The 26,726-nt window shown below is 50.7% G+C and overlaps 1 protein-coding gene across 5 annotated transcripts; it reads left to right on the top strand.

Annotated features, from left to right (window-relative positions):
* The first annotated feature begins 4,336 nt into the window (after positions 1-4,336).
* Positions 4,337-17,318, top strand: LOC113992774 (PILR alpha associated neural protein). 5 transcript variants are annotated; one of them, XM_027730420.2, is made up of 7 exons: positions 4,337-4,526; positions 4,847-5,011; positions 11,348-11,416; positions 11,558-12,123; positions 12,265-12,346; positions 12,594-12,821; positions 12,971-17,318. In XM_027730420.2, the coding sequence occupies exons 3-7, from the start codon at positions 11,400-11,402 to the stop codon at positions 12,990-12,992; spliced, it is 915 nt and encodes a 304-aa protein (XP_027586221.1). In that variant the 5' UTR covers positions 4,337-4,526; positions 4,847-5,011; positions 11,348-11,399; the 3' UTR covers positions 12,993-17,318. The 5 variants fall into 5 exon arrangements, with proteins under 5 accessions (XP_027586221.1, XP_039244847.1, XP_027586220.1 ...); XM_039388913.1 differs by lacking the exon at positions 4,337-4,526 and having other exon boundaries at positions 4,561-5,011; positions 11,561-12,123; XM_027730419.2 differs by lacking the exon at positions 4,337-4,526 and having other exon boundaries at positions 4,561-5,011.
* Positions 17,319-26,726: the final 9,408 nt, after the last annotated feature.

The following is a 26,726-nucleotide window of genomic DNA, read 5'->3' as shown; positions in this document are numbered from 1 at the left end:
TGGTCACAGGGAAACTGTGAAATGTGATTTTCATGTAACCCAAAGAGCTGAAAGTAGGAGGCGAAGGGTGCGGATGAAAGCAAGCCTGTACGACATTTCATAAGTTGAAGATAAATCTTGTGACATGGAGACGTTTTGTGTTGTTATTTCTGAATGTTTGGGATTTCTGATCCTAGCTGTAACCACCCCCTAGCATCATCCCTCTCTTCTGTTCTCGCTCTGATCTTTCCAGAAAGAAACCTCCATTCTCTTTATGCTGTAGATCCACCTTCTTTCCTATGCGCTCACTGTCCCACTTTAAAGCCCGTAGAGCTGTACAGGCTCATTCTGGGTTGTTCTTCTCTTCAACACCACAGAATCCAAATAACTTGTCAAAACGCTGGAGATATTTTTTCACCAGTCCTTCTCCAAACATAGCAGAGTCACATCTCATGAGACCATTTTTCACAACTGTGTGTAACGTGGGCTCTGAGACAAAAACACTGTAAAGACAAAGGAGGCTGAGGTGAATCTCTTGGATACCGACATGATCCAGAAGGCTTTTAACCCTTTAGCTTTTACTGGGCTAATGCACACACAGTCATAAGACCTGTACCTAGTTACACCTAAAGTCAGCCCAGTATCAGCTGCTTACAGAGAAGTTTAAAAAAACAGTGTTACTGCATGGTAATTCTTCCTCTGATCTGTTCTCACAGCCCTCAGGATTTTGCAGATCAGGAACTGGCTTCCAGACAGGTCTTCAGTTGTGATTCAAAGACTCCAGAAGAGAGAGGATCTTGCACTTCACTTGGTAGTTTGTTTCTGTGATTAATCACTCTCCAGTGACTGGCTCTTGTTATTCTTTGCCAGAATACCTGGTAGACTTTTCTCCAGGAAGGGAGTGATACTGCAGGCAAGTCATGTCTCGTTCTGCTTTTTGATACATTAAACAGGTTGACCTCTTTAAATTACTGAGATCTCCAGCCTTCGGATCACCTTTGATTCAAAGTTATTTTTAAAATATGGAGCATGAAGCACTGTACAGTTTTCCAGCATGGGACTTATTCAGACATAGACTTATTCATCATCTCCTCACTCCTTGTCCTTACTTCTGTCTTTGCATGGCCAGGGAACACTTCAGATTCATTCCTGCAGCCTGGACCACTGGTCTTGTGTTTAGTTTTCTGCCTGTTATGATCCCTAAATCTTTTTGAGATTACTCTTTTCAAGACTGTAAGTTGTTATCTGTAGATATGGGCATTTTTTCCCTGTTCATGGCTGTACAGTCTTAGAAGAAGTTTTATGAGAATGATCACCTTACCGAGTGGGGCAAGTCATTCTGTGCTAGTCATATTCTCTTTATTTTTAACACTCTAGCAATATTTGTGCCTTCAGTAAATTGTGTCAGAATGAACTATATCTGCTCACCAAGCACTGAATAAAATGGTGAGTCATACCTGACCCAGGTCTCATTCCTGGGCATCCACGTAAGAAACACTGCCACTCAATGGTGGGCTTCCAGGGATGACCTCCTTTGTGTTTGCAGGGCGTTAAATGGAGTTAACCAGCTCACTTAACCTCCTGCTCTGTTAATGTTGCATAATGCTGTTTTTTCTCATCAGCATGCTTTGGGAAATTAACGCTTCCAGAAGCCTGGATAGATCTAAGCCATCACCTTTTCCAAACAAACCTGTAGTCACATCAAAGACTGACAAGAACAAAACAAGTTTATGCAGAAAGATCAGTTTTCTTCCAAACTAGGCTGATTGGCATTAACTGGAGAATCTCATATCAGCTCTTTGTTGCTTTTGCCTCGAAACTTTCAGGTCTTGTGTTTGCTCTTTACAAATATTGGCAGGGCACAGCTCTCTTCCAGTCTTCTGGGATGTCTCTGATATTCCAGAGCTTATTAACCAGTTATTTGGTGAGCAACAGGGCCAAGGAAACTGGGTTCTCTACGGACTTCTTTTCTTATATATTCTATACTTTCCACTACCACACCTTCACGTCTTGATGACCTCCTTTCCACAGTCTGCCACATCTGCAAGTCCTTTCCCCTATAGTCACTGGGCTCCTCCACCACCACTCTATAGCATTATACAGCTTTCCCAATATTTTCTGCTTAATTCTTTTGTCCTGCTGGATGGAATGCTCTGATCTGTGAGGCTTTGCCCAGCAGCATGGCTATGGGCTCTGTTCCAGCATTGGTAGCATCTCTTTCCTCTGTCAGGTTGCTGGTCTTCATACAATTTGTTGGAGCTTATTTACATTTTAGACTCTGGTTCTTCTGTCAAATCCATGGCAACTAACAGACAGACAGACAGACAGACAGAATTCTGCAGGTAGCAGGGCAACCACATGTGTCTCTCTTGCCTTGGGAAACAATGCTAAAAACAGCAGCACTGGCCCGCTTGCCCTCAGAAGTCTTGGGGCTAAATGATGATCTGTATGGGATGATTTGCAAGTGACTTTGCCAGACAGAAATAACAGCCAAAAACACCTGATTTGATCTCTCTCCTCAAATTTCTCTGTAATTTTACATTAGCTTTCCCTTGAAAAGGATACCAAACAAGCCATTCCCTTTATATCATGCAGGAGTGATGCGCAAATGACATCAGCCCTTACACTTGCTGTTCCCATCACCTCTGTGGCTTTCCTGACTACCCCCTACATGTCCCAGTGTTTTCTTGGTCCCTACAAAATCCTCCTCCTTGTTCTCTCTCATATGGCTGACTCCTTTTTCTGCTTTCTATAGTTTTACTCTTCAGGGGGATTTTCAGTGTTTGCGTCATTTGTATTTTCACCCTTTAACTGACCTTTCCCTGGTTGAAATTTCTCCTCTGTTTTGTGCTTCCCAATTATACTAAACACATTCGTCAGGATTTGAAAAGGTCAGAAAGAGCCTGTGTGCCTGATGTAGACCCTTCCAGAGCTTTCTACCCTCCTCTACTCCCAGGTGAGAAAACAGGAAAAGAAGTGTTGCTCCACCATGTCTGTACAGGAGGTTTCTTGGGATGGGTGTGCGAGGGCTCACTGAGCAAGCTTTGCACAGATGATTTGTACAAGTCCCATGAGGGCTAGAGATAAAAAGGCTGGAGAATGCAACAGAAGTCTGGATAATCTCTGACATAAACCCCCCTGTACATGAAGGGGACAAAAGCCGGGGCCCTCAGCATGTGCATGGCTGTTGATGCACAGTGGTGCAGCGTCTCACACAAACCCCAGCAGTGCCATCCTCCCGCGCCCTGACCTCCCAGTCACTGTAAGCCTTAACAGAACCGCATCCCCACGCCAATATGTCCAAACACACACTGATATTACTCCCAAGCATGTGAAAAACCTGTTGGCTCTCCTAAATGTGCTCACAAATACACATGCAAGACTCGAACGTCCTGGCATGGGAAAGCTCGGAGCAGCCTGGTTCATTAGCACAGGAGCTCGCAGGAGGCCTGATGAAGAACAGGAGACTTCAGCCCCTCAGTATCTGTCCAAAGTTGGCACAACCTGTTCCAGGCATCCTGCCATGCTCAGGTTTGGTACTGTGTGTCCATTTGTCACCTCTGTCCATTCCTGATAAAGTGGCAGGTTGCTTTACAGCTCAGTGCTGTCTCTACTATTTTTTATTTTTTTTCCCAGGGTCAGTCACAGTCTTTCCTCATCGCTTTATGATGAAAAGTTTGATTGTTTTTGAGGATCTGAGGAAATTACTTTTTTGCTTCCTCATATTTCAGACCCTGGAGTGGAAACTGTCTCTCTGTCATTGACTTTCTTCTCTCGCCCGTTGGCTGCTCAGCTGCTCCCTTCGGATTTGGTCTGTGCTTTCTGTTTGGTTCTTGATGGTGGAGGGAGATTTTCCCTGTGAAACACCCGGCCCCTCAAAGGCACATCAGCTTCTTTCTTTAATTTCGCTGTCACATCCCTACCATTTCCAGACGCATCCCATCGATCCCCGGCATCGACGCCTGGGGACACGCTCAAAAGACTTGGGTGATCTTTCCACGGGTAAACCCACCTTGGACGGATCCCCCCCCTCCCCATTGCTCCCACTGTACCCGTGTGTCCCACGGGTTCTGCCCGTGAGGCTCGACCGGACCCCGCCGCCCGCCCCCCCGGGGGTTCGCCTCGCCGGTGTCGCCCGTCTGCCACCCCCCCGCCCAGTACCGCGGCGGGCAGTGGAGCCAGGGGGCCCGAAGCGCGGGGATGATGGATGCAGGGATGCGGGGATGGAGGGCGGGACCGGGAGGTGGCATCTACCCGAGGGTACTGCTGCGGGGCAGAGAGGCGAGGGGCGGCGGGGGTGAGCCCTGGGGGACGGCCCGGGGAAGCGGGATCCCGGGGGGCCTCCGCCCCCTAAGGACGGACCCGTCCGGGGGTGGCATTCGCCGGAGCGAGCTGAAGCGACGGGTCCCTTGGAGACACCTTTCTCCATGGCAACCTAATCGCTTCCTGTGAAGATCCCGAAATAACCGACGAGACGAGGGAGCGGAGCCGAGCGGAGCCGAGCCGAGCGAAGCGGGCAGCGGCGGCGGGGAGGCGGCGGGGGTCAGGTCCGGCGGGCGCGGGGCTGCGGGAGCGCAGCGCGGGCGAGCAGGGAGCGGGAGGAGCCTTCGCGCCCGGCCACCGGGGCAGGGGGCTCCGGGGCCGAGGGGATGCGCTGCCCCCGACCGGCGGCTGTCCCCGCCCGGCCACCCCGGCGCCCCCCGCGGGCTGCAGCGGGGCCACGGTGCCGGGCGCGCCCGCGCCAGCAGCCATGGGGTTAACGGGAGGCAGCGAGCGAGAGAGACAGAGACAGAGAGAGAGAAAGAGGGGCTGGACCAGTCCTCGGCAGCTGTTTATTTCAAGGCATCTCTCGCTCCCTCTCCCTCAGCCAAGGCTCAGCCTCAGCAAACCTTCCTCCTCCTCCTCCTCCTCCTCCTCCTCCTCCTGTTCTCCTTCCTTCGTCCTGGCCATGAGAGGCACGGGCAGCAGCAGCTGTGCTCCCCCAGCCCCCTGCTCCGCCGCCCCGGCTGCGCCCCACTCGTCTCCTCGCAAGGTAAGTTCATCCTCTCAGCCCGGGCTTGGGGGACAGAGTAGGGACAGGGCTGCAGGGGTGGGGGGAAGGGGGGCTCCATGCCTGTCTCCAAGTCATCTCTCCCCGTCTCCTTCCCTGTGTCCTTTCTCTCCTTTTTTCTTTTCCCTTTCCCCATCTAGGTGCTCTGTCTCCTTCTAGCCGGCTGTCTCCTTCCTCCCCCCTTCTTTTCTTCCTCTTTCAGTCTGGGGCAGGGGATGCCCGAGGGGATGGGAGGGAGGGGGCACAGCCAAGGCATCGCTACCTCTTGCCCTCCAGTTTCGGGCTCCATCACAGACCTGTTGTGCTGGAGCACTGGAGCCTGTGCTGAGGAAGGCGACTTCAGCCAAATTGGCGCAGCTGGAGGAAGGAAACAGAGGGGTCAGTCCCTCGTGCCAAGGGTGCACCATGCAAGAGAGAGCAATTCAGATGTGGAGACTCAGCACTTGAAACACTCAGATGCCCGGGAACAGTAGGAAACTGGGAGGCAGAAGATTGGCAGACTCATAACATGTATTGCAGGCAGGCACTAGATGGCAGGGGACCGGCATCCTAGAGTGCTGCTTGGAATGGGGCCACATTCACAGTTCCCAAATGCAGGGAGACTTAAGCTCAGAGGACCACTGATGGGCTTCACATGCCCATTCCCTAGCTACCAAAATGTCCAAATGCATCATCACCCTTCCAGCCCTGCATTCTGCCCCAGCTTTAGGACTTCCATACCCAGCCCCTAAGTGCTCAGCCTGGTACCCTGGCACAGGAATTCCCACTGGCAAGTCACCAAATGCTGCAGGACCTGCACTGATTCAGGACAAGCAGTGTCAGCCCCTCCATGGTCCTGCTGGATCCTCCTGGGTACCGTCACCAACCCTCTCAGCCTCAGACACCAGGTAGAGCAGCCTGACGTGAGGCACTGCATTCCGACTGCCTGCCCCCAGATGCAGCCTGCTCTGTGAGCTGTTGTCCCCAGCCCCATGCATAGTGGGAACTCTTTCCCCAGATGGGCTTGGCATCTCCCATCCCAGGGTACCAGCATTTGGATTCACACTCCCAGCTGCCAAAACTCCTCCGAGTGCAGCAGAATTACCTCCCTGGGGCAGCTGCCCTGAGATTCCTCCCTTTCCCTGTCCCCACCCAGTTGAATACAGCAGGATGTATATATAACCCTTTTTCACCAACACTGGGCTTCCTGCTTTCTGTTCCAAACCAGTAACAACTGCATCTCTGGCTCTTGGACCATGAACTCTGGGATGTTCATGACCACTGAGAAAAATACAGATGTGGGATGCCCAGGGCAGCGTGCAGTGCATGTCAGGGGCTTGCTGCCAGTGCCTGGACTCACTCTGCTCAGTGCTTGGAGATAGCTGCCAGGTTCCGTGGTCCCAGATCACAATCTCATATTGGCAGCTGTCACTGTAGCCCTTAATGCTGGCTCGGAGTTTAAAAAATTATAGCCAACCTAGCGTTCCTTCTCTGTGAGGTGGGTTGGGTCCTCCTAAGGTTTGTTTTGATTTTTTTATCACTATTTTGAGTGGGATTGTTGCCGTGGGGGAGCTGGGTGAAGCAAGGATTTGCATGAAGCTCTCGGTGCTGCGGGGTTGCTAATGGCGAGCGTTATTTCAGCCAGCAGCAAGTTTCATAATCTTGGCCCAGCTCCTGTGAATGTTCTGTTTCTCAGGGTCATGAGCCTCTTTAACCTTCTTCCATCCCTTCCCCCTCTCCCCAAACTGGTTGGCAATTTCATTGTTCCAGTGGAATATATCCGTCATGTGAGGTCATCGCTGCATAAGGAGAGGTGATTGATTGCTTAGGTCACTGGGGCCTGTCCCATGCTGGGCTTTGAATGCTGGTTTGGAGACCTTGAACTAGACTCTATGCTCAAAGGCGAGGTGATGTGGGGTGCAGAGGGGTATGGTGATGCTTTCCCAGCAGCTTGAGTCGCTGAACAAACAGACTGCTGCATTTTGAACTAGCTGGAACACTCTGAGAGCAGACAGCTTCATTCCTAGAGGCACAGTATCACAGCAGTCAAGCTTGAGATGTTACAAAAATACAGATAGATCATCATCTGCCAGCTGAGCCAGACAGAATCGGGTGCAACTCTTTTCCCATCCCCAGATGGAAGGCGACTCTACCCGCTTCTCGCTAACATGGCTTGTGTGCGCTCGGCTTCATCCAACTGCTCTCCAGTCAGAGTTGATCTCGGCTAAGCATTGAGAAAGCTGTGCGATTCTAGAATTTAAGGCCAGAGGGACCATTTTGATCATCGAGACTGACCTACAGCAGAGCACAGGCCAGAGAATTTCACCAATTTAATTTCCTGCACCAAGCCCATAACTTCTGATTGAACTGTAGCATCTCTTTTAGGAATACAGCCAGGCAAAGGCTCCAGGCAGTAAGGAATACACCACTTGCCCAGGTAAATTTTGCTGGTGTGTGACCCTCTTTATTAATAGTATTGTTCCTCACTTGAATTTGTCAAACTTCAGCATTTTGTAACAGAAGGTTACAGATTGCGTTTGATGAGAGGGAGCTACAGCATGGTTATTGCCTGCACACGTCTGGCACCTTGGCTCTATTATTCCTGTGACTTTTTTATTTGGACAGGATTTATCTATGGGATGATGGTATACAAGAGTCCTGAACATGGAGAAGGAGTTATCATCAGCAGATCCTAGGGCTTTCCTGGGGCATGGTAGCATCTGAACTCCAGAGCTCAGGGTGTCACATTCAGGGTTTAGTTTGAGCTCCCTGCTCGGAACAGGAGTGCAGCAGGCTTTGCTCCTAGCCATTAGGTAGGATGTAAATTCCCAGCCCTCCTTGGTGAACTGGTATATATGCTTTAGGGCATGGCTACCGAGATCTGCTCTCTCATGTCCCAGCAGTGGTGGATCCATGCTGCAGGAGACTTACAGAGAGGTAGGAAGCACAGATGGGTCCCTGATGCTGGGGAACAGCAGTGGATTCATGTTTCCATTCTGCAAATGCAATGAGAGCAGCTCCTAACAGATTAGCCCCAGTCTGTACTGATGGTGGGGTCCATATGCAGTAGCAAAGAACAATGTAGTTCTTACTCGCTGCTTTCAAGCACCAAGATTCACAAACTGAGCTCAGTGAAGTGCCCTGGGGAAATAGCTTTGTCATTCACACTCTGTCATCTGTGCATCACAGGACCGGAACGCTGTGGTGAAGGCTCTGTACCTAGAGTGAAAGTGTACAGGTTCCTGTTCAGACTCTGGGAGTAGCCCTGTCTGGGTTTATTGCAATTAGAGCTGGGAAACACATATGAAAGCAAGAGTTATGTCATGAGGTATTGGTGCAGAAATCCAATCTCTCTGCTCTGGTGCACAAAGTCTTCTTGAATGGTGTTAAGGTGGGATTTATGCATCCAGGTAGTAAGAGCATTGGTGTCCTCTCTTCCTCTCTGAAGATCTAACAGTTTATTCAGGATCCACACTGGGAGCTGCATACAGAGCCAAACAAGGGGCATGTGTTACGCTTGCCCTCCAACGCAGCAGGGTCTGTGCCCAGGACACAGTCCCAAATGCCAGTGGCTGACCGCAGAGTGCCCCAGACATGCTTTGTCTGCTAGTTTTTCAATAAGCCACAGAGACATCCATGCTCTGTTTTGAACATAAACTCTCCATGCACGGTGGCGTCCAGCCTGCACTGGCTGGCATTTCCACCTGAAACCTTCCTTTGGTCCCACAGCTTTCATGCTATGTGCTGCTCCCAGCTCCTCCACAACCAGGCCTGGGTCTGCCAGTTCAGGACACATTCACTCTGTCTTCGGCCACGACCTGATTAGCAAAACAGAATGTGTCAGCTGAGACTGACTGACATTGCCTCATTCCCGTGCTCATTTGGAGTCGTCTTTGGGATGGGGGCACTGAGAGTCACCGGCTCTTCACAGGCAGCAGAACCTGTGCACAGCAGTGTCTCAGGTCTGAGTTTTACGCCGCATGTCCGGGCTGTCACCTCCTCAGCATCGTGTGTACATGAGGTGGTCAGTGCTGGGGCTCACTCCTTCCCCTCATTACAGCTCATTACAGCCATTACCTGCTACGTAGGGCTGAAATTTAGACTACTGGGTGTGAAAGCCATCCAGCATTTGGCTCTGTAGGGTTTCTTATTCCCAGGCTTTAGATCCTGGAAATCCATAGTCTGTGGTGCTGTTGCTGGAGCTCACAATCTCAGCTGAGACATACAACGAGGTCTCCATTATAAGACCTCCCAACAAGCAAGGACAGCGCAGTGAGCCAGCACACCTACACCCAGTTCATGTTTCTGAGGGTAGAGCCACTGCTGTTAGGAGGAGTGATAGAGGTTACACTTGCATCTCTACCGTACCACACCCTGAAAGACTGGCACTGAGGTCTACCAGTACCTGGAGAAGACCTCCCCTTCTGGGATGGCTGCATCCACATCTGCTGCCTGATGCAAAACAGCCCACAGCCCCTGAAGATTTGAGCTGTGACTGAGAATGCCGTGCAACAGAGAGCAGGCTCTTCACCCTAGGAATCTACTGTCTCATGGTGAGTGCCAGGCATGGCCCCAGGCACTCCAGGCCACCTTGAAACCACGTGTGCAGCTTGTGTGCCCTCTAGCCTGGAGACTCACACAAGGAGGTCCTCGATGCTTGGAATTCCCCTCCTTTTCAAAGTCCAAAATAAATTCTGTCACGGATTTGTGTTGCCAGACATGATCTTCCACGGCATCGTGATCATAATCCAGATGGCCAAGATCTCCCCAGTCTCTGCCTTTGTAAGAATCTTACTCCATTCTGCTGCCTCTCTGCAGAGCTGCATTTTAACACTGAGTCCCCTCCAAGGCTTAGAGGTTCAGGAGCAAAGTACAAAGAAATGCTGAGAATAGCTGCTCTTTTCTCCTCATCTTCATCTCAGGATCCCTCCAGAGACTGATCTTGCCCCAGAGGGAGGGGCAGGGCACATTAGCCAACAATTCTTTTTTTTTCTGTGAACTTTGTTTAAATATTTAACAGAAGGAAACTAAAAATATCCTCGGTTAATGCAGCAGGAGCTAGACAGCTACTTACTCTTGGGTGCCCTTCCTTCCCAGCCCCTCTCCTCAGGTGTACATTACAGCAAGCAGCAGGCTCTTCCCTCAGCAAGAGGAAGCCTCCCATGCAGGAGGGGCTGAAGTTTTAGTTCAGGACATGGGCCGAGCAGGAGCGGATGGCAGTAACCCCCTGGGAGCCGGGAGGTGCAGCACAGCTTGCTCAGGGCTGGAGGTGCAGGGTTGGCCTCTGCATTCACTCCCTCAGCCAAGCATCCCTGTTTCTTCACCCTGGCAGCCACAGGAGGGCATGACCGTGGGTTGTCGGCATTCATGCTTTCCTCTTCACAGTGAAGGAGTGAGCTGAACATCTTGCATGATTTTTTTTTTCTCCCGTATGTACGTGCGGTTGCGGAGAGGATCTGGGGTCAGGCGCATAACAGCTCACCGGGGAAGGGCCGGCACCGCGCTGCGCACAGCCAAGGGAAGGGGCAGACAGCATGAAGGGCAGCCGTGCTACCACCGGACTGATGCCGGAGGGTGGTGCGCGTCCGGTGCAGAAATCCAGCTGAGGGGACCTCCCCTTACTCCGTATTATTGCTGCTCAGCAACGGGAGGCAAGAGAGAAAGGGGAGGAATAAGAGAGAAAGGGAGGGATGGGACAGTGCAGAGGACATTAGGATGAGGAGTGTGGGAAGGTAATTTTATGTTAGCTAAGAGGAAAGTAAATACTAAATATTTGATAGGCATAGTTTTTCTCTCAAATTCTTTAGTAAGGCTGGACTTTTCTGGCTGATTCGCTCTCTTTCTCAGTCTTCTTGGTTTATCACTCTTGTGCTTCCCCTGTCGCTCCCTTGCTCTGGCACACAATGAAGAGGTTCTTTTTTAATAAATGGATTACACGCTCTACACTATAAATAAACACAGGAATTAAGATTCCAACTTGTTTTAGTGATAAGCAAACAAAGATCCCGAATCCCCCTCTCAGCCCTCATACACTAGAGTCCCTGGGGAAGCTGCGCATGTGCTTCAGCACGTGTGCTCCAGACATCATTCCTGGCTTTTGTGAGCATATGCTAACACGTGTGTTTCTGTGCAGTGTTGAGATCAGGGGCATGATACACCTCTGTGCAGGAGAGCATGAGGGCATGAGAGCAGGACAGCGTGCACATGTGGGTGCATGGACTCCCCTTATCCTGCCTGCCAGAGCCAGGAGCTTGCCTGGGGTGGCACACACTGCCTGCAGGGAGACAGCCATCACCACTGTGTGAGGGGACACTGACACCCCTCCTTTTTGGTTCCCAGTGAAGAAGATGAGACAAGATCCTCACTGAGCAAAGACGCTGTTGCATCTAAGATGGAGCCCAGTGCTTGGTAGGTTCACAGCTTCCCACATTGGCAGGTGAGGAGGGAAGACAACAGGAGTGTGGGTGGTGGGCTGCTTCCAGCTGCCTGGCCTTTCAACAGGAGGGACATTTCAGATAAGGCTGTCTTCTTCCTCCCCCCACCCTGCAGCAGGATGCCTCCAGTCCTCTCCTGCATCCACTCCCTGCAGCTGTGGCATCTCCTCCTCGTCATCTCGGCCATCCCTCCTCCTGGCATCTGGTCTCTTCGCTCTCGCGTCCCAATGGCCTCTCGGCCTCTTTGCACCCGTCGGAGCCCCTCAGCCCCACGGCCCATTTGCATCTGGGAAAGGACCTCGCTGCCGGAGCGGGATTCTCGCTCGGCCCAGCTGCGCCAGCGTGCCCTGCCTGCCCGGGGAGCAGAGCTGCGGCACGTCGTGCGGCTGAGGCGTCAGGCGGCGGGGGCCCGTCCTGCCACTCCCTCCGGATTTGAGGACGGCATGCCCTCTTCCCAGTACCCCTGGGCCATCGTGTGGGGTCCCACGGTGTCAGATGAGGATGGAGGGGACACAAACTCAGCCAACCCAGGCTTCCCACCACTGGGATACACCTTTGTCTCACCGCACGGGATGGCAACGGCACAGCCCAACTCCCATTCACTCCTGCATAATGCGGGGCTCAACCTGCGGGAGACCCCGGCCACCCTGCGGCCCTTCCTGTTTGGGCCCCGGGGGGAAGGTAAATTTGCCCTTTGCTTCTTTCACCTCCTGTCCCTGCAGGAGCAGCTCCTTCTGCAAAACTTAGATGTAACCTCCCTGCTGCTCTCTGGGGACCGGTGGGAGTGGCCATCACACTCCCCTCTCTCCCTTTGCCTCGCAGGTGTGGACCCCCAGCTGTACGTCACCATCACCATCTCCATCATCATTGTCCTGGTTGCCACCGGGATCATATTCAAGTTCTGGTGAGTAGGGTTTGGGCCGCTGGAGGCTCTCACCATGCCAATGTCTGCAGGTGGGTGGGCAGGAGGACTGTGGGCTTGGGACCCATTTGTCCCACGGGTGCAGATCTGGTGCTGCAAGCCCTTGGAAGGTTTGGCACATGGCCAAGTTGGGCTCTAACACTGAGCGTAGTGGGGTCCTTCCCACAGATCTGTCTGTCATTTAGGGCAGGGGCTTGTCTTTTTCCCTCACCCCTTGCTCTCTCCAAAGCTGGGACCGTAATCAGAAACGCCGGCGTCACTCGGGGCAGCAAAGCAGTGGGAGGCAGCAGGAGAGCCAGCAGCCTCTCACGGACCTCTCCCCCACCACCGTCAGCATCCTGGGGCCCTACGGCGACTCCCTGGCCCCCACGCCTGAGGCAGAGGAGTCCAGGCAGGGCCAGGAGGGTGTGGAGAAACTGGGTGGCCATGGGAAGAACGCAGCCTTCCAGCTCAACCGGTGAGTGGCCGGTGAGCCAGGCAGGAGGGGGTAGCAGAGGACAGCGGGACAGGTAGAATGAGGCACGGCAAAGGTGCCATTGGTTAGTGGGGGTTGTGGGTTGGGGCAGTGTAAGCGTTAATTAATTTCCAATTCTTTCTTTCCCCCAGAATCCCATTGGTGAACCTGTGACGCTCCTGGGAGAGGCTGAGCTCGCTCCCCCCACCCTCCTGTCACAGCCGTCGAGTGCAGATTCCTGCTGCCTCTGCTACCCCAGGAAACAACAATCTCCTTGTGCCACGGCCCACCACCACCATTATTAACTAACCCCACTGGGATGTGCCTGGGCAAATGGACGAGCTGGGCCTCCTTAGCCTCCTGCTGGGGGAAGGTTGGGGACCCCCCCACCCACGCAGGACAGGGGGATGGGAGAGCAGGATGCTGGGAGGGAAGACAGCTGGTGGTGGTGTGAAATCTTGACCTCCCCAGCCCCTCTCCACGCATATGTGCGCAGACACACTTGGATCTCCATGACTCTCTCACCAGTGCATGCCTGACATTGGGTGTAGGCAAGGTGGAAAGGCATACCCCTGTCCCCGTGGGCCCTAACCCCTCCGTGTGTCTCCTCTCATGTCGTGTGCTTTGCAGTGAATGTCTGGAGTTCAGTGGCTGCAGGATTGCCCGCTGGGGCTTGGTCTCCCCTGAGCCAAGGTGACTCAGGTGGCAGCAGGTTCTTCTGTTCCTAAGGCCTTGGCCTTCCTGAGATCCCAATGGTGGGTGAAGCTTGGGCAGAAGAGGCTCACACAACACCTGGGCCCCCTCAACAATCCATTTTCTTGAAGGAAACGTTACCTCCCCCTTAGATGGAAAATATTCACATCTTTCCAGTTTTTTTCTGCCTAACACTCCTCTGGTTTTTTTCTCTTCAGCTTTTATCTTTCTTCATCTTTCCATTCACAGTTTTCTTTCCCTCAGTTCCCACCACCCTGCCACTTCTCTTGCCAGTTAAAGCTGGAAAAGATTCCTTTAGCTTTCCAAATATTTTGATCTGTTGAAAGCCTCCTTGCTGTCCCCCTCCACCCCCTTAGTCTCCTTCAACAAGGTTTTTCTGAAGAACACCGGTCTATGGTGATGTCCTTCAGAAAATCCAAGGCAAAGCCCTCTGCTCACAATGTTATTTAGCAAGCATCCTGGACACGGCAGCCAAAGCATGGCATGCAGACAAAGCTGGGAATGAGGAACTTGAGTTTTGCAGGGCTGAGGTAGGGAGCTGCTTTCAGACCCTCATGGCACAGGCAACAAGCAGCAGACACTCTCTGTGCCTGGTATGACAAAGAGCAATTTCGAGTTGACTTTGGGAACACTGGAAGGGTTGCCATGTACTGCTGGTAGATCTCTCCTGGAGTGACTGGAAACCCATGAGGCAATATTCACCAGAGGCATGAAAGAGGGGATATCTAGGGTCCTAAGCTTCCTCAGTGTGTTGCCCCAGCTAGTTGGGAACTGAAAGCAATGGCACGGGTGTATGTCCTTCAGGGCTGTGGTGGTCCGTGGGACAGGCAGCCACACTGTCACTGTGAGCAAGATCCGTGCATCTCCACCTCTTTCTATGTGTGGACCCAGGGTGTCACTTTGAGGAACAGTGAGTTGGCAAATTTCAGCTTAATGACAATAGTTGCTCTCCCTTGGCTTTTGTGGACACCTTCAAATTAATTAAAACACCATACTGATAGCCACTGAGCTGAAATGATGTTAAGGTTTGCCCCTATAGTGTTCAAACACCTTCAGCTGTGGGACTGATGTGTCCAGAGACAGGAAACACACACAATTTGAAGACCCTATTGCACCATATAAAATTTCTGACAAAAGTCATGTTGGAGAGAAGGAAATGGCCCTTTCAAACTTTATCTCTGTAGTAAAAGGCTATCCTTTGTAAGAAAAAGCACAGGGAATTTCATAAGAGGCCTGGTTCTGCCCATTTACCCAGAAGAACTATTAGGTGATCTCGAGTCCCATCTGACTCACTGTGAAGGACATTTAAATAAGAGTGTAAATTACAGTAAGCTTTGCAAAAAACAGTAGCGAACTGGAGAAAATGACAGGTCAAATAAAATTACTGGCTTATTAAAAGCACTGAATGGCTGAAAGGTGTAGGTGGAAAAGGACTCTGGAGATCTCTAGTCTAAGCACAGGTTGAGTCTGTGCTTATAGCAGGGGATATTAGTGCTTTACCATAGATCGATCTGTTACTGAGCCTGTTCTTATTCAGGCTCCATTCAAGGCTTTGGTGGGCATTCAAGCTGCAGATGGACAGAGAAGAGCCAGGTGGCTCTTCCTGCTCGCTGCCCCATTTGCTGCTGCCCCTGCAAGCTGAGGGCAGCTCGGGGCTGTTCCCCCTCTCACTGGCACATCCATGCTAGAAGGGGAAGGACATCTGCACACAGTCTGCAGGAGGCCACACTCCTAATTGCTGGCAGTTTACAATATAATGCTTTGAACTGGTTTAAGTAATCTTCCAGACCAGATTAATTAGACTGTTCTTTGATCAACAGTGTTTGTTGAAACAAGGCCAGAGTTTAGACTCTTCACTTCAAGGGCTGTCCTTGGACTTTGTTTTTCCACATGCTGCATGGAGAAAAGGTTTGTAAGAAAGTGGGAGGGGACCACAAGAGGCATAGTGAAAACATTTTCCAACGCTTGATGCGTGGAAGTCCTGCACTCTCCTGGCCAGGCTTTTGTAAATTCTGCAAACAAATCAGATTTCAGTGGTTTGGGGTTTTTTCCTCCCCCTTTTACATGTCTCTGGTTTTGGTAAAAGTATTTCCAGGGAGTGACACCTTTCATGGATACTGTGGTAAGGGGGAAGGTGGTGAATGCAGTAGAGAAAACTCTTACAACAACAGAAGCTTGGATATGTCAAACATCTTTTCTAAGACCAATTTTCCTAGCCAAATATCTTTTTATGACAGTCATTCACTCTCTCGCACAAAACAGGTTAGGTATGGGGAAACAACTTCACGGTCCTGCCCAAACATTCATTGCTGTTTTGTCCCTGGAACAAAACGTTCAAAACACATGTAAACACACAAGCTTCTTCCAGTCAATAAATAGTCTCACTGAATCTGTTTTCTCCATGACTGGAGCCTTATAAACCCTCTTCCCCTACAGAGACTGGAGCCGGAGCATGCCTGTAGTCTCTTCCCTGCCCCAGGCTAGTATTTTGTAAGATGTGCACATGGATGTGTTGACAGCACTGAATGCCAAGCCAGGGCAAAGGCCAGTAACTTCTGAGGCACAGCCTATCAGTTTTCCCTGGCTTCCAGGTGAACAGAGGAGAAAGGTCTGGATTATTGTTTTTTTCCAGTGAAAACTTTACAGACAGAAAAGCATGTGGGGAAAACAGCTGAAAACGCTCACAGCTTTTGGCTGATCCTGCCCAACATTTCTCTGCCGTTAAAAGGCAACATCCAGGTGGGCTGAGTGAGTTGAAGGAACTATGTCTCTGCTGAGCTCCTGGAGAGCCCTGGCTTTGTTAACGCAAGGGTGGTCTCTCTCTGAGTGCAACGGGAGGGAGGAAAGGTCTGAGGGAGAATCTCTCCCCTCTGCTGTTTTGGAGCAGGAACTGAAGTCTCCTTCTCTGTACCCAAGAGAGTGGTATGACCACAAGGCCAAATCCTGGCTTGGGCTTCCCCATCTGTTTGGTTGTGACTGGTAGGCAGGGAACAGACCGCTGCTGTGTGCTTCCACACCTCTCCTCCAGTCCAGTTTCCAGGGACTCACATCCAGCCAAGCATCCCAAAACTTCAGAGAGGGCTATCTACCTCTTCCTCAATGGCACCCAAGTGCCCTTGCAAATCTGGTCCCTTCGTTTCCCACTCCACTTCCCAATAAAGAAAAATGCTTGGAAAGGAGTGGTTTGTTCATTCCCCGCAAGTTCTCAAACACAACTATCTTGAGACTGTTCTGAATTAAACTGGGGTTTTGTTTTTTCACTCTGACAAACCACATCTGTGGCACAGCCTTAGAGCTGAGACCTGCAGCACAAAAGCCCTGGGTCAAACTCCAGCTGCCCATCTGCACCCCTGCTAATGTCCCACTGTAGTGCTGGCCCTACTTTGGCAAGATCATAGAGAGGCATTGCCTTCCTTCTCCAACTGCTGGCTCTCTACTCCTCTTAACCCCGTTGTTTTCCCTCTCCCACTGTTTTCCCTCTTCCCACTCCTGTCCTGTACCATGGTCTCCCTCCGGGGTATCTCTCCCCTCCTACTGTTTCACTCTCCCCACTCCTCTCTTGTTTTCCCTTTGCCACTTGGTCTCGTTCTGCTGCAGCTTCCATCCTCCCCTCTGGCCTCCCTCATGCTTCCCTGCTCAGTCTCGCTCTTCCCCCTCCCCTGCCCTTGTGCGCTGTGATATATATTTTTGTAGGATTTCTCTTCTCCCTGTGGTGAAATATTCAATTCTTGTGGGATGTTAGTTTCAACATTTTTAAATAAAACTTTGCAAATTATTGAAAGCAGAGCTCTCGCTGCTGTGGAAGGTGTAACACTGGAAAAGTCAGGGTGGGATGAGAGGGACTTCACCTGGGGCAGACCCCAGTGGGATGGGGGCTCAGACACCTAGCATCCCACAGTCTCTTCTTTGAGGTAGAGGGGGAAATCTGGCCATGTACCTATCTGGCTTTAGTCTCTCTGCTGACCAAAGAGCCCCTTTGACCACCTTCATGCATTTTCATGGGAAGTGGCCCCTGATGGAGGAGGAGCCTTTCTTCACCCACTTCTCCACCCAAAGCTGCTGTCCTGCCTCTGGAGCTTCTGCCTCCCAGCTGCATGTTGGGGCTGCTTGTCACACACAGGTTCACGCTGGGGGCCAGGGTGTCCAGGAGAGGTGAGAGAAGCTGAGGGGAAGGGAGGGAGATGGAGTGCTGCAGGCACAGAAGCCTCCCTCACTCTGTATCCCGCGGCTGCCTCCGCAATTTCTATTTACAGCCCTGCTACCTCCCCTCCTGGCCACAGAGCTGCTGCTGTTGCTGGTTTCCAGGGCTGCTCTGTAATTAAGCATCCTTGTCTCCTGCAACTCCTCCACTTCGCAAGCCCGGCAGCAATCGGGCTGGGGGCAGGGGGCGCAGAAGAGGTGCTGGAGACCAACACCAGACTTGACGGCCACTCCGAAGGGCTGCTCCCCAGCAATGGCAGGAGGATTGCAGGGTGCTGGGAATGGTACTTCGCCCCTGCTCCCTCTGTCCTGTTGCTGTTTGAGTCTTTGAGCATTGGAGGTGCCCCTGATCCTCTGCTTTACTATTAGAGGAAGAAGCAGACTCCCTAAACCATACTTGACCAGAGACTCTGTCCTGGGATCTCTGCCTACTGGAAGGACCCAGGACTGCCTCCTGCTGCAGAACTAGGCCCCTCCACATGGCATCCTGTGCCCTGGACAGGACCTCTGTGGGTTGGAAGCAGCCCCAGGCCCACCAGAGAGCAGATGCGCTTCTGCGATGGCTGTCCCAGGGTACACACACATAAGGGGCTGAACAGCACCTCTTCTGCCCCTGTGCTGAGTGTGAGAGGACAGAGTCCTTCCCCCTGTTGCTTTAGGTGGCTGATCCTCTCCAGTCAGTGGCTCTGGGGCTGGGCAGGCTGGAGAGACTTGACTGAGGAGGCGACAGATGCTCACTATGCTGAAATTACAGTCATGTACTCATCAGTGCAGTGAAATGTCTTGCACAAACCTCATCTGCTTCCAGGCAGAGCTTCAGCCCTTCTTGCTGACTTCTCTGTCATCAGATGCGTTTCCTCTGGTGCCCTCTCTGCACAGGCTGAGGCTGCAGGCACTCAGTCAAACATTCCCTTTCTTCACCAGGACTCACTCTGACTCACAGGAGAGGCTCCACAAGCTTCCCCTTTTTCTTCTGGCTTCCTGAAACACTGACTCCCTAGTTTAGTCCCCTCCCATCACTACTCCCCCCTACATCACTCCTGCCCACCTGTCCATGTTGACTTCCCCCCCTTCCAGCCTGGCCCCAGCATCTCACTTCCTTTGCAGTCTCTAACCTTGCCTCCTTCCCTAGCATCTCCCCCTCATCCTGTTCTCCAGCAGGGAGCTAGCACTGGCAGTTGCATGCTGAATGAGGACAGCAGAGTTGGAAGGAATGAATGCAATAATTTAAATCAAGGAAGAACATCTAAAAACTGTACAATCACTTCAAGACACATAAAAATCACTTTGACCACAAGGAATGGTCAAAAAAATGAGCATGAGGTATTGCTGACCGCTGTGATTTCCTGAAAAAGGGAGTAGTTCAGAAATACATTTTGAAAATATCTCCCAAATCTGGGATTCCCTCCAGCTGAGTGCCTTCTATAACCTGCAATAAATTATCCCATTATGGGGAAAAAAATTCAGGCAACTGTCAGCTGGAAGTGCTTGTATTGCAGGCATGTGGCAGTGAGCAAGAGCTCTTGCTTGCATTCCCTGCTCAGGTAGCTTCTCCAGAGTTGGGGATGGAAGTTAGGACTCCATGTGCTCTGGAGAAACTCAAGTGTAAGCCTTTGTGCAGAAGGAATGGAGAGCTTAAATCAGAGGTAGCTCCACACCCTACTAAAGGGACGTGGCTAAATGGATGGCCATTTAATTAGCAGAAATGCACAACTTGAAACTGCCATAAAGAGTCGCCCTGAAACAACCAACCTCTCATTTCAGTGTCATGTAAAAGAGTGGAGTAGTTCCCTTGGCTCATTCCTGCTTTGATCCTCAGAGGCAGAATTGAATCTTTATTGAGGGCTGCTGTGTCTCCGAGTGCACATTGCACTCAGTGAATAATAGGCCATTCAGTGACGCATTCCACATTGATCCAAAGCCCAGCTTTCTCTGGGAGTGACCAGAATACAAGCAAAACTATCTTCAACCTCAGATCAATCCTCACAAGAGATCTGGCAGGGAAGTAAATGCTAGTCTCTGCTCCAGGGTCCTGTCCTTCATCTCTGTGGCTCCTAGTTAGTGCTCCAGTGGCAGGAGAGCAGATGCTCTAAGGCAGCCAGTCTAGTTTGAAGCCCAGACTTCATCGACAGCTGGACTTACCACAAGGGTTCAACAAGCAAGCAAGTAGGCCTGGGGTGACTTGTTTTCTATCAGAGGAACACAGTTTGATGTCTTCAGCATGCACTGGTCTAATCTGTGTTACAGCCTGGCCTGAATGGCAAGATGATTGGTTTCCTCATTAGTTTGCCTAGGAAAAGATGCATCAGAATTACTGGCATCATGACTCTCAGGCACCATCTAAGCCTGGATAAAGTGACACAGACAATAGAAGCTTTCTGAGCCCTTCCCAAACCAAGGGGCAGGCAGTGGTGGGTGTCCTCTTCTACTGTCAGGGGAGTCAATCTAGCCAGGTTTTGCACCATGAACACACACAGCTTTGCCTGAACATGCTCATTAATCAAAACATGAGTGCAGTGGTAAAACATACCTACAGTGGAGGTTTGTGTCAATCTCATTACATTGATTCATTTGGTGACACCAGGATGTTATCTAAGCATGAAATGGTTTCTCTCCAATGCCTTTTTCTGCTTTGCCAATTCCTTTCTTGTGTGACATATTGCATGTGAGTGAACATCACATAAATGAGGTCCGAGGCTCTCCTTAGCGTTACCCTGCGTTGGCTGGATACACAGCAGGAACCGTAAGAGGTTCCTTTATAATGAGATTTCTCTTACACTAAGCATCAGAGTCTCCATGACAATACTGAAGACCAAAAAGAGTGTCCTGAATAAATGAGGGGTTCTTGTAGCAACTCATGTTGACCAGCTTACTTGTAGCTAACTACATGGTGCAGTGATTCTGAGTGCAGCAAATGAGGAAGAGACAGATTTTTCCCTAGTGTACCTGCAATTTAGAGGAGGGCAGGGACAAAATGGTGACTAGGCATAACACTGCCTCTTCCAGGGTTTTGGTGACAGTTCTTTGCTGATGCTCAGGCAGTCCTGCAGAGACAAACAAATTGCCTAACTAAAATATAAGGAGCTGAAGCTGTCAAGCAAAAGCCTAAAGAGAGGCATAGGGTGCAGGAACATGAGGGAGGACAGGAGGAGAGAGTGGGCAGAACCAGAAATTGTGGCTAGAATTAAAAGATGGGGCTGGAAGGAGAAGTAGGGTCAGAGGAAGGGGTCAGAATAGAAATTTAGGGCTAGGAGGCATTAAAAGCACTCGGTAAATAAAGATAAGATGGGTGAAGCAGGGCTCTGGGAACTCATGGGTACCAGAGTGCTGCCAGCACCGAAGCACCAGGTTAGCCTGAGGGCTTACCCAGCTCCTCTGATTCTTCCAGCTGTTTTAGGAGCAGCAGTTGGGTCCTCCTCTGCCTGCCTGTCTCCTGGGGAGGGAAGAGGAAGCACATGCTCATGGGTCAGCCCTCAGAGCTCAGTCTCACTGCTGCAGTGCTGACCCAGCCCATGTGCCAGAGATGCAGGATTGTCACAAAATGTAGGTCAGGGTGTGAAAGTCCCTTTTTATAGGTCTAAAGGCCTTAGCCCTCTGATGTTCAATCCATACATTCCCACTTAAGGCATGTTTTTCCCTTTTCTTGCTTCCTCTTCTGATGTTAGTTGTTTGGTCATCAGTTTCCAGGAGATGAGATGGAGCCCTCTTCATGTGATCTACAGAGGCATCAAGAACTAAGCCATAGGCATCACATTCTGAACATGCACAGCACTGAGAACACCAAAAATGAGGCTGTCAGTGTCTGCCCTTGGGCCACCAGAGCCAGTCTTTTGGCCTCTGGCCTTTACCACTAAAGGGCAAGAACAGTACCTCCCGGAGCAGTGCGTGGTGAGAGACGAGTCCCTCAGACTCAGAGATGAATGCAGCCCAGAAAGAATGACACATCAGGAGAGTGCTTTGCAAAGTTGAAGCCAAGGATGCAAATGTGAAGGAAGGAGCGAGTAGTGGCACGAAACAGCGAGCACCATCCTCTGCACCAGAAGGGCCTGGTGGAAAAGCAGTGCATGATAATGTGACTCCAAGCATCCATCAGGATGGTGCATGAAGGAAGAGGCTGGTGTTTCACAACTTCTGAGCTGACTTTGCATCCTGGGTGGTTGCTGCTATTCGTTTTCTTCTTCTGTGATAATTGTACGTCGTTTCCCTGCACAGTTCACTGCACAAATGATTTCACATACCCGCCCGAGCTGTGCTTTATTGTATTTTGTTTAAATATGCGAAATTGTATGCAACTCCATGTGACGTCTTATGCAAATTGCTTCTTGTGTTACTGTGCATATTTGAAATTAATTTGAGTAAGATCACAGCTCTGACTCTGAAGCCATTGTTTAGACTGAGCACTCACCCAGCTCCCCTGATCCTTCCAGTTATCTCAGGAACAGCAGCCTGAGCCTCCCCCGCCTGCCTCAGCCTTGATCCAGAGGCAACATGTGCTGGAGGTGACACAGCTTAGATGAAGGTCACATTCCTGGCCTCTGCTGAGTTTGCCAGTTAGTGCAGTCAGAAACTGAGTATTTAACAGTGAAGTTGGAACACCAGACTCATGTCCTAGAAGGCTCTACAGACATGCACTCATGGGAAGCAAATTTTAATCCCTGTAGAGCCAGGCTAGAGTCTGGATGGGGACACAGCACCCAACGGTTCAACAGCTCACCAAAATATCCAAAGGCATCTAGCCTTAGAAGAAAGCACTGGTGTTACAATGTCAGGAATTAAAGATGCTTTCTGGAGGAGCTTCTTAATGATCCACCCTTTTCATCAGTGGATCTGTAGATATAAGGCAAATGCTCTACATACAAGTGCTCCATCTTTTTAAAAAGATCAGGTTCCATTAAAAACATCTACTAAATACACCAGCCATAACACAGGCAGCAATATATTATCTACACTAATCTCTGAACACACTCAAGCCATTTCAGAAACATTCTTCATGCTAATTTTCCCTTTTCTCTTCTGCTTGGTTATGAGTCAGCAGCTAGGCTTGAAACCCCTAACCTTCATCACTGAGGAAGCTGTAGACGTCATTCCTTCTAGGCCTTAATCGTCTATTAAAGAACAGAAAAGATACAGTCAACCACTGAGTTTGCCATAACTCCTGTTTTATCTCCAGCTCATATAATCCACTGTAATCTGGCAGTGAAGTGTTTCATGCAAGGACTTCTGTGTTGGGCAGTTGAGTGCGGGCAGGTGCCGAGAGGCAGGAGTGATTGGAGCTGAGGGCCATGTCCCAGGGCTGCTGGTGTCCAGGGCTGGTGGCAGGAAGGAACAAGGAAGGAGGTGCTCCAAGGCAGAAGCAGCTGGTTCACTGTAGCACCCAGCCTGTGGTTGCCCTGGGAGAGTCGCTGTCATCTTTCCCTTTGACAGATGCTCCAGGGGCATCCTCTTTTCTCGTCGCCTTTTGCCATCCTGTGCCGAGCTGGTGTCATTCAACTGACTGCACTCTCTGGAAAAGGGAACAAATGATGGACCCTGGCCACTAACCAGTACCCTGGCTGGGTACTAAGCCTCAGTTAGTGAAGGGGAGTGAAGACAGCAGAGGAGCTGGCCTCAAAGCCCCTAAGTGCCCAGCTCACAAGGATGCACATTCGCCTGGGCTGTGGTGTGGAGAAGCCCTCTTCTGCTCATCAGAAATCCCCTCAGATCTGCAAGACATTCAGCTGTCACCTGAAGCAGTTGGTCCTGGGCCTGCCTGTCACATACTGTCCCCTCCAATTTGCGTGCTAGTTCTCTGCACGCTGGAGGCAGGAGAATGTGCATCCTGCACTCCCTGAGTAATTACAGGCCTACAGCACTCTGCAGTGTCCCCAGTACACCATCCCCACAGGCTCAAACAGCCAGTATCACTTCCAGGCAAGCCTCGGGCACCCAGCTTGGCTTGTGCTGCTTTAAGGGCAAAGCCATTATGAAAATGTCCTGCATAAGGAGAGAGGACTGGCAGAGATCTCCTCACCTGTGGCAGGCAGCCCCATTGTATTCTCTTTGGTACTTCCAGTACCAAAACAAACTCAGCCTCCTGGCCTCACTGCTGCTTCTGAAAGGCTGTTCCAGATCCTTGCACTAGTAGGTGGGAAGCTCCTTCTAATTTCCATCCTCAGTGTACCCATGACCCAGCCTATGGTAATTCATTCTTGTGCCAGCATTGTCCTCAGGCTTAAATTCAATGTCAAACCCCTTTGTTAACACAGAGTTAATGTTGCTTGGTGATAGCTCATTCCTTTCCCAGAACATTATGTTCATCGAAACGCAAACTTGTGGAAAAACAGGACATTTAGAGTTAAAGTACATGCCCAGGCAACCTTACTTCTGCTCCTTCTGAGCTGGCAGCTGCCAGAGGGACTGTCAGCTCTCTGTCTACATTCACTGTGTCAAGTATAAAGTGCTCTGTGATGATCAGTAGGAGCATTACCTGGGACCGGAGGGGGTGAGCAAGGAGGGGAGAGCCAGTCCCTTGAGGACAGGCAGGGGCCGGTGCCTGACTGCAGTCTCCGTGATGAAAAACAAAGTGTTACTGCCCATGGGATACTCAGGCACTTTCAGTGCACCGCTTTCAAGGACAGAAGGAGATTACATGTGATTAGGACGTCCTAGGGTAAAGATTTCACCAGGCACTCCATTCTGCAACAACATCGAAAGCAAAAACTTTCTGGCAGGCATCAGCTCATAAAAATGCAGCCATGTGGCATCAGTGCTCTGGGAAGAACACAGCAGTGCTCACTGAGAGAGCACGTCCCGGGCCACTGCACTGCAGAGTCACTGGGGTGGAGGAAAGCCATCTCCACGAGCAAGTTTAGCTAACCAGGCAGATTGGGCTCAACGAGAGCTGGAGAGGACTCCTCACACGATTCCTGGCAGCAGCAGGCTGTCTGCCCTTTTGTGTAGTTGCAGTCGCACTGTTTCTACCACAGCGGCTGCTGTGTCTAAGGTGAAGGATGTTATGAGGTTGCCATGAGGTTCACCCCCATCCTAGGCTCCATATTAAGGGAATTCAGACCAAGATTGCCAGCACAGCTACAGAGATGCACAGCACATAAGAGCCAGGGCTGAAAATTTTGGCAGTTTTAATACATGGTGATTGCAGAAGCTTCAAGCACAGAAGCAAAGAATGGCCAGAGGGACTCTCTCTATACACTACTCCCCTGTTATCCATGCTGCTGCTATCTCCAGCTCACCTTTCTCACTGCATTAAAACACCAGTGCTTTTGAAACTTCTAATGTTTAAAACAAAGTTTCTTGCAGTCTTTGCTTCTGGGTATGTATTTCCTAATCAGTGACTTACAGGAGGTTCAGTACGAAGTGCAGCCACAAATCCTGCCCCAGACAGGTTGATCAGCATCCCTCTGTCCAGCCAGGCTTTGGGCTGGGCTGCTGATCTCCACCAGTTTTCAGGAGTTAAGCAGCATTTCTTAAATTTATTGCCTACTCTGTAGTTTTTTACTGTGGATTATGTGCAGGGCCTGCCCTGTTTCCAGAACAGTCCCCTTGCTGACCCCAAAAGGCAGATGGCCATACCTGCCATGACAGGGATGTGCAGATGATGGGAGATGATCTAGGGGAAGCTAAGGGCTGTTAGCTGGCAAGCCTGATGAGCTCTACTCCAGAGAAGGAGAGAGGGAATAAGCACAGAGCAATTTCTCAGGTGGCAGCTGCTTCTTAGACAGAGCCAGGGCTTCTGTGACAGATGCTCACGCTGCCTGCAAGGCTAGAGGAAGCAAAGCCCCAGGTGACCGTGGTGCTGAGGGAGTTCCTGAAAAACATAAGCATCCTTGCTAAAATGAGACCCGGCAATGATGCAAAAGATTTTCTAGGAACTCTTGAGTATCTAGGTGACACTGAGAACTGCCCTGAGGATGTGGAGATCATTATGCCAGCCTGCCTGGGAGGAGGAGCTCAGCCAGTTGAGTGGGAAGGAAGCACTTGAATCTGCAGAATATTACCTGCTGCAGCTCTCAACTCATTGCCCTGACCCAGGGACTCGCTGCTTCCAGTCAGGGACTGAGCAGGAAACATGTGCCTCTGGGTCTCACATTCCTCCAGGCAGAATACCTGGCCACTTCTGGATTGTCTAAAGCCCTATTTAAAGTTAGAGATGCTTCCACCCAGAGAAGCAGTAAATAATTCAGAAGCTTTTGGGTCTATCAAGAGGCCCCAGGAACAAGTTTGCAACTATTGTGTGCTCAGCTTGAATAGCAGAAAATTACCCAGAAAGCAGACTGCACTGCGGAGTGTGAGAAACATAAAGATGGAGTGTGCAAAATGAGAAAAGGACAGTGCTCTGTCAAACAGACAGAACACACTTAATGATACAGGCAGCTGGATCTGCTGCCCTCTGAAACAGAAGAACTACATTAAATCTTGATGGGATACACCCACAAGTGAGCTGGCAGAAGTCATTGCAAGGCCTATCTCGATAATTCTTGATTGATCATAGCAACTTGGAGAAGTACCTGAAGGCTGGAGGAAAGCAAACATCACTCCTGTCTTCAAGAAGGGCAAGAAGGAGGACCCAGGGTCAGTGTGCCTCACCTTCATCCCTGGGAAGATGATGGAGCAGCTAATCCTGGAAATCATTTGCAGGCTCATGAGCAACAAGAAAATCATCAGGAATAGTCAGCATGGATTCACCAAGGGGAAGTCATGGTTGACCAACTTGATAACCTTCTATCATAGAAAGCCTCACCTGCAATAGGGCCTTTGGCACTGTATGCCACAAGACACTCACAAACAAGCTGCTGATGTATGGGCTGGATAAACAGAGAATGAGGTGGGTTGAAAACTGCCTAAATGGCTGGGCCCGGAGGGTGGTGATCAGTGGGGCAGAGTTGGAGGCCAGTGCCTAGTATTGACTCCTGGTGGATGGAGGACCCCTGGCTGATTCCTCAGCAGAGGGAGGTTGGACCAGATGACCTCCAGATCTCCCTTCCAACCTCAACCACT

The sequence above is a fragment of the Pipra filicauda genome, unplaced genomic scaffold, assembly GCF_003945595.2.
Source record: "Pipra filicauda isolate LSUMZ 115617 unplaced genomic scaffold, ASM394559v2 scaffold69_size3009148_pilon, whole genome shotgun sequence".
In the NCBI taxonomy this organism is placed as follows: domain Eukaryota; kingdom Metazoa; phylum Chordata; class Aves; order Passeriformes; family Pipridae; genus Pipra; species Pipra filicauda.
The sequence above is the reverse complement of the archived record's forward strand: the minus strand, read 5'-3'. Positions and strand labels throughout refer to the sequence as shown.

Coding starts and splice junctions, on each gene's coding strand:
- LOC113992774 (XM_027730420.2), top strand. Junction 12,124..12,264: donor GTTTGGGCCCCGGGGGGAAG/GTAAATTTGCCC, acceptor TTTGCCTCGCAG/GTGTGGACCCCCAGCTGTAC. Junction 12,822..12,970: donor GCAGCCTTCCAGCTCAACCG/GTGAGTGGCCGG, acceptor TCTTTCCCCCAG/AATCCCATTGGTGAACCTGT.